Raw genomic sequence first — 13,907 nt, 5'->3', positions numbered from 1 at the left:
TACTTAGAAATTTAATTTATTTTGAATTACTTTACACAACTATATAATAAATATTATTATTTTTATTTTTTTGTTTATTTAATAAAACTATTAAATGTAATTTACAAAAACAAAAAACCCAAACAACACAACAAATCATTATAATCATCATAAACAAGAAGAAACTTAAATTAAAAAAAATGTTTGTTTAATAAAAATTTAAATATAAAATAAAAAAAAAACTGAGAATTTTGTTTTTGTGTGCAACAGTGTGAGTATAATGTAATCTATAATGGACCCAAGGCAATTATATTTTAAGATATATCTTCTATATATAGAATAATGATGTGGTTAGAAAGGGGATCTGGCTGCAACATGTAAGGGTGTGCCCACGTGGAATTTGGAGAGAGGTCAGTAAGGATGGACCTGACAGTTAAATAAGTGCAATGTGTTGTGCGATCCTAGTCCTCATGCTGGACTTCTTTTAGGTATGGAACCATAAATTCGTACCAATCAATAATTGAGGCGGTTTTACCAACATGTTCTTAGCTGTGCAAAAACTACTTGTGTCTGCATGCAGCTGCTTCTCTTCTCCTTTGCTGATAGGTTGATATCCGACGAAAGAAACTTACAAGACCTTCCATAGGACCTCTACAGAAGATGAAGAACTCGTGTGAGATCGGCTGTATACATTTCTGGCCTAGGCAACACTAACAAGTGTTTTATCCTTGAATCATGTATAAACTATGTTAAGTTCGGGCTTCTTATACCCTTCATCATGAAGTAGACATTTCAAAATAATTAGAATCAATCGGGAGTTTCCTATGGGTGAAATGCCATGGTATCCTGGTTGGCAAGAGGAAACGAATTACCCAAGAGAATTTTATGCGTCAAATTGTATAGGGACTTCTATTGATAATATTCTGTTAAGAAATATACCATCAAAATACTTAAATATGTGCTGGACATTTATATAGGGACCCATACCCATATACCGATATTTATAATCGTCGTAGGAACATTTTGCAAGAATAAGAACACGAAATATTAAATTTGAACCATCTCAGCTCAAAACTATTTCTGAAATGCTCAAAATAACAAACATTTGCATTTAAAGAGAATGCAAAATATGAAATTACAAACAACAAAATATATGAGGGCTTCCCCAAAAAGTAATCCAATATTTATAATTTCCGGTAGGAAGACTTTGCTACCCAATGATAGCCTATAATGCCAAATCACGGTGAATTCGGTTGCAAAGATCCAAAAAAACCCGAAAAACAAGAAAGTTCTTCTGAGACTGAGGCCCGTTTTTTGCATTAGGATAAAATCTCCGTACTCTAGAAGCTATGAACCGATTTTTATACCCTTCACCACACTATGGTACAACAGGGTATTATGTCTTTGTGCATATGTTTGTAACATGGTTCCTCTTGAGAATATACATAGAATCACTTTCTATGTCGATTTATGCATGCCCGTCCGTCCATGTATTTTTGTGAACAAAGTACAGGTCGCATTTATGATGCAATTTGGATGAAATTTGGCACATGCCACTTATTCGGTCCAAGGACGAACGCTATTGAAATTTAAGAAAATCGGTTCAGATTTAGATATAGCTCCCTCCCATATATAGTTTCGTCCGATTTCATGTAAATGGAGCAACATACTGCCAATATTAGTCCGATTGAGACTAACGTGCAAAAGAGTACTGACATAGATCCAGAAATCGGTTCGGTTTGTTGAAATGGGTTCAGATTTAGATATAGCCCCCATATGTATTTTCGTCCGATTTTATGTAAAGTGGGCACAATATTGCCAATATTGGTCCTATTGACACAAAAATTGCACAGAGAACTGAATGAATGGTCTAGATTGATATATGCCAACTTTTTTGATATCGGTTCAGATTTAGATATGGCTCCCTTATAAAGTTTCATCCGATTTTATGTAAATGGAGCACCATACTGCCAATATTGGTCCAATATTATGTAAACGGTGCACCAAACTCCCAATATCGGCCCAATTGCGATAACATTTTGCACAGAGTACTGAATTAGTTCTAGATTTATATATGCATTGATTAAATCGGTTCAGATTTAGATATAGCTCCCATATATAGTTTCGTCCGATTTTATGTAAATGGTACACCATACTGTCAATGTTTGTCCGATTGAGACAAAATTTTGCATAGCGTATTGAAGTTACAACAGGTTGACATCCCTATTGAACTTACCAAGAATAACGTGTATTGAATTTTGTGTCGAAATGGTAGATGCCACGGTTGCTCAAATACGTCCATTTATATCTAGGTCTTATACATAGTTTGCTCGATGACTGACATTCAATTTTTCATAAATTTCAGATTGGTATGTGCATGGTTGTTGTTGTTGTTTTAATTTAGTTCAAATATCTATGTACTTCACGCAGTTAATTTCATCCCATTCCATTTTAATGGACCTCCAAAAATGATATGTCTATTTTATCTAAAGGATATTGTACATATCCCAAAGTGATGAAGAGTATCATATAGTCGGTACCGTCCGACTTTTGAAATTTTCTTATTGGTTTCTATAGGAAAAATCCTCTGCAGCGAAGTATTGAATTCTATAGAGACTTGCCATTTTTTTATAGAAGACAAATTTTGAAATTTGTTTCAATATAGAATTTTTTCTGTAGAAAAACGTGTTGATTTTTTCTGTACAAAAACGTGGTTATTTTTTCTGTAGAAAAACGTTTTCAGAGCAGTTTTTCCATAGTCCTCAAGATGGTCTTTGAAAATATTTTTGAATCAATCTACGTCTTGAAGATGGTTTTTGAAATCTGTTTTTAATAAATCTACGTCTTAAAAATGGTCCTTGAAAAAATATGTTTTTAAAAATCCACGTCTTGGACTATCTTTAAAAAAATATATTTAAAAAAATGCCTTGGACTATACTTGAAAAAATATATTTTAAAAAAATCCACGATAGCCCTATTCCAACAAATAGTCCAATCCTTAAAAAAAATATATAAAATATAGTCTTAGAAAAAATAATCCTTCAAAAACCCAAGCCTTAAAAATCCAGGCCTTGGATAGTCTTTGAAAAAATATTCCTTAAAAATCCAGGCCTTGGACAGCCTTTAAAAAAATATTCCTTAAAAAATCCAGGCCTTGGATAGTCTTTGAAAAAATATTCCTTAAAAATTCAGGCCTTAAATAGTCTTTAAAAAATATTCCTTAAAAAATCCAGGCCTTGGACTGTCCTTGACAAAATATTTTTTAATAAATCCACACCTTGGATGGTCCTTAACAAAATATTTTTTAATAAATCCACACCTTGGATGGTCCTTAACAAAATATTCTTTATAAAATCCACGCCTTGTATTGGTCCTTGGAAAAATGTTCTTTAAAAAATACACGCCTTGAGTGGTCTAAAAAAATTCTTTAAATTCCACGCCTTATATTGGTCCTTGAAAAAAATATACTTTAAAAAATCCAAGTTTTTTTTAAATTCTGCGTTAATCAAAACTCCAATTTTGTTAGTTTTAAATTATTTTTTGTTATTTTATTATTTATTTTATATAAAAACTATATTTTTATATACACATACTCTAGCATATATCTTAAATATAAAAAATCGTTAACATTACTTAGGAATTAGTTTTGTTTTTCTGTATATAAAACTTACAATTAATATTTTAGAATGAATTGGTTTTCTTAAAAAAAATATATATATAATTGTTTCCTAACTACAAATAATTTAAAAAAAAATATTTTATAATATTTTACATTATTTACATCTATCTATTTTATTTTATTTTTAAGTAGAATTGAAGTTTATACAGTGTTTTTTATATTATTTTTGGACTAGATAAATTGGTGTGTATTGCTGCTTTTGTTATATTAGTTATTTAAAAATAAAATATAATTATTATAAAATTATAAAAAATACTATATATTGATGGGGGGAAAACATTCAATATAAACTAAAGTTTTAAACATAGATTGGAAATCATTATTATTTTTCTTCTTTGTAACAATAAAAATAATATATACTAAAAATACTAATTATTTTTTGTTTTATAAATCAAATATTTTATTTGTTTATTTGCAGAATTTTCAAATGGAATTTTAAAAAATTGTTGGAAATTCAAAATATTTCATCTGTAGTAAAAACGAACCATTATTTCAATGAAATTTAATTTTGAAATAATTATAATAATATTTAAAATGTTTATTTAAATTTTGAAATAATTGTATTAATATTTAAATTTCAAAATATTTTTTTTTAATTATTTAAATTTAAAATTAAATATTTCAAATTTAATTTACATATTTTTTATTATAAATACAATTTTGAATTTGTCTATCCAATTTTCCTTTAAAAAATTTAAATTTCGTTAAGAAAATATTTTTAAATTCCATTTGAAAATCCGCTTGATGACCATTGCAAATAAAATAAAATGCATCTATTTATAAAAAAATATGTTTAAAAAATCGTTATGATTTTTTTTTCATTGCTTTAAGTGTGAAATATTTTGCTTTCTCCCAACCAACCTCTGTTGGAGGAAAATTCAAAATTATTTCAATCTCTTTTCAATTCTCTCTCCCAAGGGATTAAGTTTTTGTTTTTTTATGGATTCGTTTACATGTGGATTGCTGTTGACGTATCGCTGGGTGTTGGGCTAATTGCTGTGTGGTTGGATGCTGTCGTTGTCGTTGACGATGATGTTATGGTTATTGACATTGTTGTATTTGGTTTATCCTGTGTCTCCTGTTCATCCTTACACTGTTCCATATCAATGACGAGACAATCATAGGGCGGTGGTGGAATATCAAATTTAACCACACTATCATAGCTGGGTGGCAGTGAATCAACAATTCGCAGAATATCATTTTGGGAATTGATCTGGAAAGGAATAGGAAAAAATATAAATTAATAAAAAATGTTTCCAACAGAGACCTTGAAAGACCTCTGCTATTTTATAAAAGACATCTTCTATGGCAAAGTAGACGTATTTTATGGCATAGAACGGCTCTTCTTCTTGGTCTTTACAAAAGTTTCATTTCCCTCCACACTCAGACATTTCTACTCATTTTTTTCGTCTGAATTCCTTCCCCTTACACTTACATGTGTTACACCACTAAGTCCACCACTGCTGCTGCTACCCACACGATTACCCGCCTCATCAATGGGTCCCGCCCATATACACACACCCATTCGATGTGTAACATAGCCACAAATGATTACACTAACAATCAGCATACCAATACCCAGGGCAAAGACAAGCCACCTACTCTCCGGACTATTGGCCATATCGTGCAGATTCTTTTCCAATTGCAGGGCACACAATATTAGTATGGGTACGGCTATCATGGCCACCAGGAGATCGATAATTGGTCGCTGTTGATTCATTCTGTAGACGGTGGGTTGGCTGTTGGAAGATGTGTCGTCAGCGGAGGCCGCGTGCGATGCAGTGCGGGTGGCACTGTTGGTAGTGATTGTGGTGCCAGGTCGATTGGAGCTTGTCAGTGTTACAGTACGTGCCTGAACTGTGTTGTGATTTTGCAGTACCATGCTGTAAAGAAAAAAATCGGAAAAGAAGAAGACGAAAAAAGCTATTAATATGCAAATCATCTAAATGGGGTGTTTAGAACTATGAACGATGGGGAGGTTGGGGGAGTTCTAATAGTTTTCTACGAAGCAAACAATAACAAATGTTTGTAATTAAAATGCAATTAATTTTAACCCATAAGTGGCAAAGATATCTTCTCAAAGGCATTTTTTAGGATGGTGTAGATTTTTAGAAAATTATTTTTTCAAGGCCCACAACAGGCGTGGATTTTTTAAAGAATATTTTTTCAAGGCCATTATAAGTCATGAATTAAAAAAAATCAAAGCCTATTATAGGGAGTGGATTTTTAAAAATATTATTTCAAGGACTATGGCATGGATTACGGCGCAGATTCTTTAAAAATATTTTTTCAAGGACGTGGATTCTTTAAAAATATTATTTCAAGGACGTGGATTTTTTAAAAATATTTTTTCTAGGACTGTGGTATGGATTAAGGCGTGGATTCTTTAAAAATATTTTTTCAAGGACGTGGATTTTTTAAAAATTTTCAAGGCGTACATTTTTTAAAAATTTTCAAGGCGTACATTTTTTAAAGAATGTTTTTACTAGGACCTCTTCCAGGTGCAATTTTTTTTTTAAATATTTTTTTAAGGACCACTCGAGGCTCAAATTGTTTAAAGAATATTTTTAAGGCCAAAACAGGCGTGTGTTTTTTAAATAATTTTATTGAAGGCCCACAACTGGCGTGTTTTTTTAAATAATTTTTGTTTTTGAAGGCCTAAGGGTGTGGAAACTACCTCCTACCAAAGTGTTAAATAGATTAAGTGTTTGTCAAGCATGTGGTTGTTGTTGTTGTTAGTGTTTTCTAATTACGTTGTGGCAATTGTTTTGTTGTTAAAGTTTTTGTCGTTAAGATCACGTTTAGTTATCACCTGAGCGGTTTTGGTCATTCATCATTTACCTCATATGGATGCATGGTTGTCTATCCAACTGTTTGTCTGTCGCATTGCCTTTTGTGTGTAAGTACTACTACTACGTACGTCTACAATTGTCATCGTCATGTGAGGGCGTAGACGAAACGATTGAAAAAATAACAACAAAAAACTTCTGCTGGTCCGATCTCTATTTGCTTTGTGTGGGAATGCGCAAATAATTAATTATTTGTTGATAATTTATTCATTGTTTGATTTCGTCTTTTATTGCCGCATTTGTTTAGCCACAACAACAACAACGAAAACAATATCAAGAACAACTCAAGAGAGTCTACCGGCATCTGTCGGTCTTTGTTTTGCAATGTGGGAAACTACCTCAATTTTTGTGGTGCTGGTTAGAGTGGTGCCCCTTTGGAGGGGATTTTGCAAATTTCAAGGAAATAGATATTATCCTTTACGTTTTTTCAAAAAATAAATATTTTGTGTAGTATTCTATGAATCAAAAATTCACAAAAAGTAGGGAAACCACCGAAATTTCCAATTTGAAATCGAAAGTTTGATGTTATTAGACATTGTGGCGTATGGATAGTGACATCAATCATAAGCAAGGTTGGGAGGATAGGAGAATATTTATATTATAATTATTTTTTTCAGAGATTATTTTTGGGGAATACATTTTGTGTGAAAAATCAAGTGAAAGGCAATTTTAAGGGAATAAATAATAAAATTGAATTTACAAATATTTTTTCATAGTTTTCAGTAAGTAGGTTTTATTTGTTAATTTTTACCCAAAAATATGTTCTCATGATATAAAAGCGTAACAGTTAAAAAAATAAGTCATGGAAACCCTGTATCTATAGATATGCTATATATATATATATATACAAGACCTTTTATATAGATAGAATTCGATCCGCAGGAATTATTTTGCATTAATACGCACACAAACAAATCTCTAAAAAATTAATTCCTCCTCATTTACTTTCGTATTACACCTTGTCCATTTGCATTAATGCCCTATCTGCTGTAACCACACGATTACCCGTCTCATCAATGGATCCCGCCTACAAATAATTACACTAACAATTATTATTAGATCGTATACATGTTGACAACACTCATACGCTAGGAATTATTAGCACCAATTAGGCAGTTTGGGACTACCACATTAGGAGGCAAGGCTTTTTATGGAATATCGGACTAATTTTAAAGAAATATGTTTTGGAAAGTTGATTTTTTTATGAAATTGCTTTTTTGAAGAAAAACATTTCTATGGATCTATATATTATATTATTTTCAAGGACTACTATGTTTTCTAAGAGTAACAGAGTGCAGATTCAAGAAAAATTATTTTTCCTAAGATTAACAGAGCACAGATCCAAGAAAATATATTTAATCCAAGATAAAATATATTTAACCCAAGATTTAATATAATTAATGCTATGGGATTCTTTTAAGCCCACGAGGTCGTATGAATTTTGACAATACTCATACGACATGGACAATTATAATCAAAATTGTCAAATTTAGTTTTATATGCAGTGGTCAGGTAATTTGTTTCAATGATTTTCAACAATTCAGATATTTTTGTTTGATCAAATAGTTGGCTTTCGAAATCAATTTATTTCAGATAAATACCTCCATTAGTCTTGAAGTTATGGCCCACAGAAATTGATTACGCAAAATATGAACAAAATTGCAAAATTTGAGTAGGGGCTTCATTTTTCGAATATTTTTAAAATTTCTGTAGGTTTTTAAAAATATTGGTATCCAGAATTGAGAGGCAGGATATTTTCCTATCATAATCAATTAATTTCAACAAAATAAACAATAACGAAGAATGACAAAAGGAAACGTCAAAAAATTGTAAATGAAAACATATTTTTGTGTGGTATTATAGTTTTTTTATAACAAAAATGATGAAAATAAAAAAAATAATTTTATGAGATCTATCAAATATACTCTCCCTAAGTGACCACGGGTATGAAAATATATCGAAATGTGACAAATGTTTTCAAATATTTAATTTTTATAGATTTATATAAAATGTCTTAATATAGATTCGTTTATGTATTTTTTAAATATCGTTTCAAATAGAAAAATTCCAACTCCAATAAAAGAGGCCGCTGCTTTTGAAATTGCTTGGACAAGGTGGTTATCAACACCAACCTATAAATATGCACACATATACATTTTATATAAAAAATAATATATTACTTTTCCAACCAAATCTTTTACAGGAGGTCACTTTGATTGAGGTCATCAGACAGTTTTGTCCACAAATTGTTGGCGCGTTGTTTCGCATTTGAACTCTGCAACTGTCCCTTTGCCAAATCACTGTGTTGCCCCATAAAATCTACTGAAGTTAGAAACAGACGTTGCTGAGGGTGTAACTGTGACTTTTTTGCCTTTTACTTAAAATAATTTACAATTTATATATAAATAAAACCTTTATATGTTTCGCTTCCTTTGCGTTTGCTATTTTGTTAACGCAATTATCTTTTAACGAACATTTAGTTTGACATGCGTTTTCGTATTACAGAGTGCGGTGATGCCGCATTTGCGTAAAGTAGATGCGAAAGGAGATACGAAAACGAATTAGAGAGTACCAATTACGCGATGCGTTACAATTTTTCTCACGCATCGCAATACAGAGTAGCCCCCCAGGTCGCATTTATTATTCGAATTGGATGAAATTTGGAAAAATCGGTTCAGATTTAGATATAGCTCCCATATATATTTTCGGCTGATTATGGTAAATGGTGCCAAAATCAAATAGCTTTCGTTTTGCACGAAATGTTGCACAGCTTACTGATTTATGCCTAGAATGATGTATGCTAAGTTTCTTGAAAATCGGTTCAGATTTGGATATAGCTCCCATATATATTTTCGACCAATTTAAGGTAAATGGTGCACCAAAGTTCTTAAATATCATTCGATTTGCACGAAATTTGGCATAACGTACTGAATTGAGCCTAAAAATGATGTTTATTTCAGAAATATCCCAATAAGATATAGCTCCCACATATAGTTTCGTCCGATTTAAGGTAAATGGTGTACCAAAGTCCCTATATATCATTCGATTTGCACGAAATTTGGCATAGCGTACTGAATTGAGCCTAGAATTATGTCTGTCAAGTTTCGTGAAAATCGGTCCAGATTTAGATATAGCTCCCATATATTGTTTCGTCCGATTTCATGTAAATGGTGCAACAAAGTCCCTATATATCCTTCGATTTGCACGAAATTTTTCATGTTTCGTGATAATCGGTCCAGAATTAGATATAGCGCCCATATAAGTTTCGTCCGATTTCTTGTAAATGGTGCTCTAAAGTACCTATTTATCCTTCGATTTGCACGAAATTTGGCATAGCGTACTGAATTTAGTCCAGACTGATATGTTCCAAGTTTCGTGGAAATCGGTTGAGGTTTAGATATAGCTCCCTTATATTGTAGATTGATTTTAAGTAATTGACGCACCAAGGATCCAATATGTGACTGATAGGAACAAAACGTACTGAAATTAGTATAACCTAACTTGTGACAAGTTTTGTTGAAATCGGTTCATATTTTGATATAACTTATATATTTTCGCCCGATTTTAAGTAAATTGGACATCAAACTCCTCATGTTAGTCAGATTGTCATCAACTTTTGCACAACGTACAAAATTGAGCATAGAATTACGTAGTTGCGTTTTCTAGAAGTACATACATAACCCAACGGATGGCCTATTGATATTTGTTTGAAGTCGATTGATCATCCAATTTCATGTTAATAGTCCGGTTTAATATACCCATAGTGGTGAAGGGTATCATATAGTCGGCACCGTCCGACTTTACTACTTTCCTTACTGGTTTTGTTTGATTTTTTCCTAGCTCATGGGATTTTATAAATGTTGGCAACAATTGGCTTCGAAAATCTAACCTTTCAATGATTTTCAGAGCCAAATGTGTGATATATATTTTTTTACAACGAGTATCAGGGTAAGAAGCTGGCTTTTTTATGTTGACATCTTTCATATGTCGGACTATTGGATTTAAAAAAAACCTTTCAAAAAAGAAATAATTTTAAAGAATTTTTAAATATTAATTTTAAATATTAAAAAAGAATAAATTTTAATTTATAGTAGGATAATAGAGCGTATGAGTGCTGGCATAACTCATACGCTCATAAATATAAATAATTTAGAACAGGAATTTAGATTTCTTTAATAAAACATTTTTAAAAATATTATATTTATTTTTTAACGGAATCTCGGAACATTTAATATTCGATTTTGTGGGATTTGGACAATTTTGTAATGTATGGTTTTTTACCTTGGATCAAATGCTGTTTGCATCAGCAAATCTCCTGGAAGGCTTACACGCATTTTGCTGATTCTTTTTGATGATTTTCGGGTTGTATAGGGAATTATTTTTTTAATACTTGTTTTTTCTTTTTTAATTTGTTTTTGCTTTTATGCATTTATTTGAACCGTTTACATTTTTAATTAATTAATTTATTAACACAGATATTTTTTTCTAATTTTTAAAATTCAACACTTTCAATATTTAATTTTCTTATACCGTGATTTATATCTCTTTGAAAACAAATTGTAATTTATAACAATATTTTTTTCTATTTTCTTTTAAATATCGCTGATCTAAAAATAAACATTTTTATTTAAAATTATTTTTGTTGCTGTCATAGCGTTTCAATGTGACTTGTTTGTTGTTATTTTTATTTTGTTATTATTAATATTTATAGTTTCTTTTTATTACTCATGTGACAAGTTCAAATATATAATTGTTATGGAGGATGTCAAATGATTGTTGTTTACGGACTGGCCACCCATTGTCTACAGTCGTGAGAATTTGTCCAGGTGTGGTGTGATTCACACAAACTATCATTCTCTAATAATTGCAATGTCAAATATAATCGTTTAATTTTCAATGAATTTGCAATTATAAACAATACTGTGCGCTGGGATATACCTTGAAGGAGGGGTTGTGTATCATAAAACAAATTAATTTTATATGGAATTATTTGTTTTGGAAGATATTTTCAGGACCGCAGTTCTTAAGAAATATTTTTAGGCTTATCGTAGCAATAAGCGTAGGTTCTGTTTTTATTAATAAAAAATACCAGAGTGATATTCGTGGGCGTATAAGTATTGACATCACTCATACGCTCTGTATTTTTGTAGCATTAAATCAAATAAGAACAATTGTTATTTGATTTAATGTTCTTATTTAAATTTCATAGACTGTAATAGCAATAATATTTTTTAGTTCATTCTAAATACCATTTAGAAAATATTATAATGATAATAACTATATGACGTTGGTTTTGTCGACTAAAGTAAAACTGCATTTATTTATCTTCTCTTGTCCGCATTACTGGCTGACGAACAACCGGTCCGTCGCCTATCATTCCGCCTGTCTTCTAGATTCATGCAAGTTATTGCTCATATTTGCAGACTAAAAATAGTCGGGATTTATTTATTATTTAAGTCATTCCTCATGTTCGAGATAAGACTGAGGGCGAATAAACTTATTTTTTTTTCTCGAATTCCAGAACAACATTTCCTCACATGTAAGTCATGTGATTGGGGTGACAATGGTTGCTATGACCTTTTTGCAAAACCCAGATCTAGATCAACGAAAAAATGATGTAATAAGACAAATATGAAAAAGTGGTGACAATTTAGAAATACAGATTTTTTCGATAGAAATAAAACTGTAGTTAGAGATTGGGATTTTTTTCTTTAGAAAAATTTTAGTTTCTTGAGAAACATAAAACACGTCCTACGGTTTTAGTACTGTGCGTATAAGTATTGTCAACATTTATACGATCCCCAAAATACATGGGGTCGTATTAATTTTGACAACACTTATACGGCATTAAGACGTGTGAATTTTTTAATAAATATTTTTAAGAGAACCCCCCCCCCCCATTCTCGGGGTCAAAAATTTTGTTGATATAATTCGAATCTACATCTCTAATTAATGAATGTTCCTACAAAATTTCAAGTGAAAATCTCAAGAACTTTTGAAGATATAGCTGATTTATTGTGTCAGCATCAAGTGACGGCTGAAGGGCTTCTCAAACTTTAAACGAGTTTTTCTCTAAACATTTTTTTGCGAATGGCGGGCACGATAACTCAAAAACTAATAATCCAATCGGTTCCAAATTTTGCAACGTTCCTCTGGGAGTGTGTAGCTCTCGTATGAACTAGGATAAAGCCAATCGGTGAAGATCTTCCTTATTTTTTAACTTCGTTTTTGGTAAAAAATCGGCGATTTTCCAAAAATATTTTTTCTAAGGTCCACCATTTTGTTAATTTTAGTGCGAAGTCTATAATCCTAGTTCATACGAGAGCCAGACATGTACTCTTTCTAACACCGTTGGAATTTTCGGATTCCGACGTTCCAGTGAGGAGTTATCATGCCCGCCATCAAAAATAAGGACTTTTCTTTAATTGCAAAAAACAACAACAAAACAATAACAAAAATTTTTTGAAAATTATTTTTCTTCTCTTTTAAATCTTCAATTACAAAAGTTACAAACCTTAACAAGCATTGGTATTGATTTACCAGCCCATTGAAAATCTTGAAAAATTAAAATCGAGAATGGGGGTGGGGGGGGGGGGGGGGTTCCCTTAAAGGATATCAAAATAAGAAGAGGGGATTTATTAAGAAATGCCTTTTCCACCATCTATCGGAGCAATAGGCTAGTGTTTTATTTAATATTTTTAATTATTTCTATGTTATATAAGTGGGCGTATAAGTGTTGACAGAACTCATACGCAACAGTGTACTATAGCATAAGACGTTACATATGTCCGGCCTAATAATGAAAATTCATTTAAAACCAGATTATGACGTGGTGATTTGTTAAGAAATAATAAAATAAAAAAAGACACCTTGCTAGCGGAATTATTCTCGATTTTTTAAGGAAAAAAATATTCAAAAATATATAAAAAAATATTCCGTGGCTATCGGAGAAAGAAGGGTTGACTACGTTTTATGACTATTAGATTAACAAGCATTTATTTCGCTGCAATATTTTTTAAGAACTATCGAAGCAATATACGTGCATTTTAAAGCAATATTTCTGAGGACTATCAGGATAGCACGTTTGGATTTTTTTAAGGTATATTCTTTTACGAATTAGACGTACAATAGGGTAGGTTTCTTTATTTTTATTGCGATATTCTTGTGGGCGTATAAGTATTGGCTGTGCTCATACGCAACGGTATACTATAGCATACAGCTTTAAATATGAGGGCTTCAATATATATTTTCGACCTAATAATGAAATTTCATTTAATATTAGAGTAAAAAGCGGAGATTTGTTAAGAAATAATTTTTTTAGAATATTTTTTTCGGGGACTATTAGAGTGGTAATTGATTTTTGTAAGAATATTTTTTTCGGGGACTATCGGCGCAATGTA

At 31.2% G+C, this 13,907-nt stretch overlaps 1 protein-coding gene across 1 annotated transcript; it reads right to left on the bottom strand.

The window, feature by feature from the left end:
• Positions 1 to 4,607: 4,607 nt before the first annotated feature.
• Positions 4,608 to 5,403, bottom strand: LOC133329681 (uncharacterized). Its single transcript, XM_061538158.1, has 2 exons — positions 5,094 to 5,403; positions 4,608 to 4,871 (listed from the first exon to the last, which is right to left on the bottom strand). Exons 1-2 carry the CDS (start codon positions 5,376 to 5,378, stop codon positions 4,608 to 4,610), a joined length of 549 nt encoding a protein of 182 aa, XP_061394142.1. The 5' UTR covers positions 5,379 to 5,403.
• Positions 5,404 to 13,907: the final 8,504 nt, after the last annotated feature.

Source organism: Musca vetustissima, unplaced genomic scaffold (genome assembly GCF_032173495.1).
Source record: "Musca vetustissima isolate MV318-11 ecotype Yass unplaced genomic scaffold, APGP_CSIRO_Mvet_v1 utg18125, whole genome shotgun sequence".
Lineage (NCBI taxonomy): Eukaryota > Metazoa > Arthropoda > Insecta > Diptera > Muscidae > Musca > Musca vetustissima.
This window is presented reverse-complemented; position numbering and strand designations above follow the sequence as displayed.

Excerpts from the sequence above, each read along its gene's own strand:
- LOC133329681 (XM_061538158.1), bottom strand. The coding sequence starts at position 5,378 with ATGAATCAACAGCGACCAATTATCGATCTCCTGGTGGCCATGATAGCC. Across the intron at positions 4,872-5,093 it reads GACTTAGTGGTGTAACACAT|ATCAATTCCCAAAATGATAT; the intron begins GTAAGTGTAAGG and ends ATTCCTTTCCAG.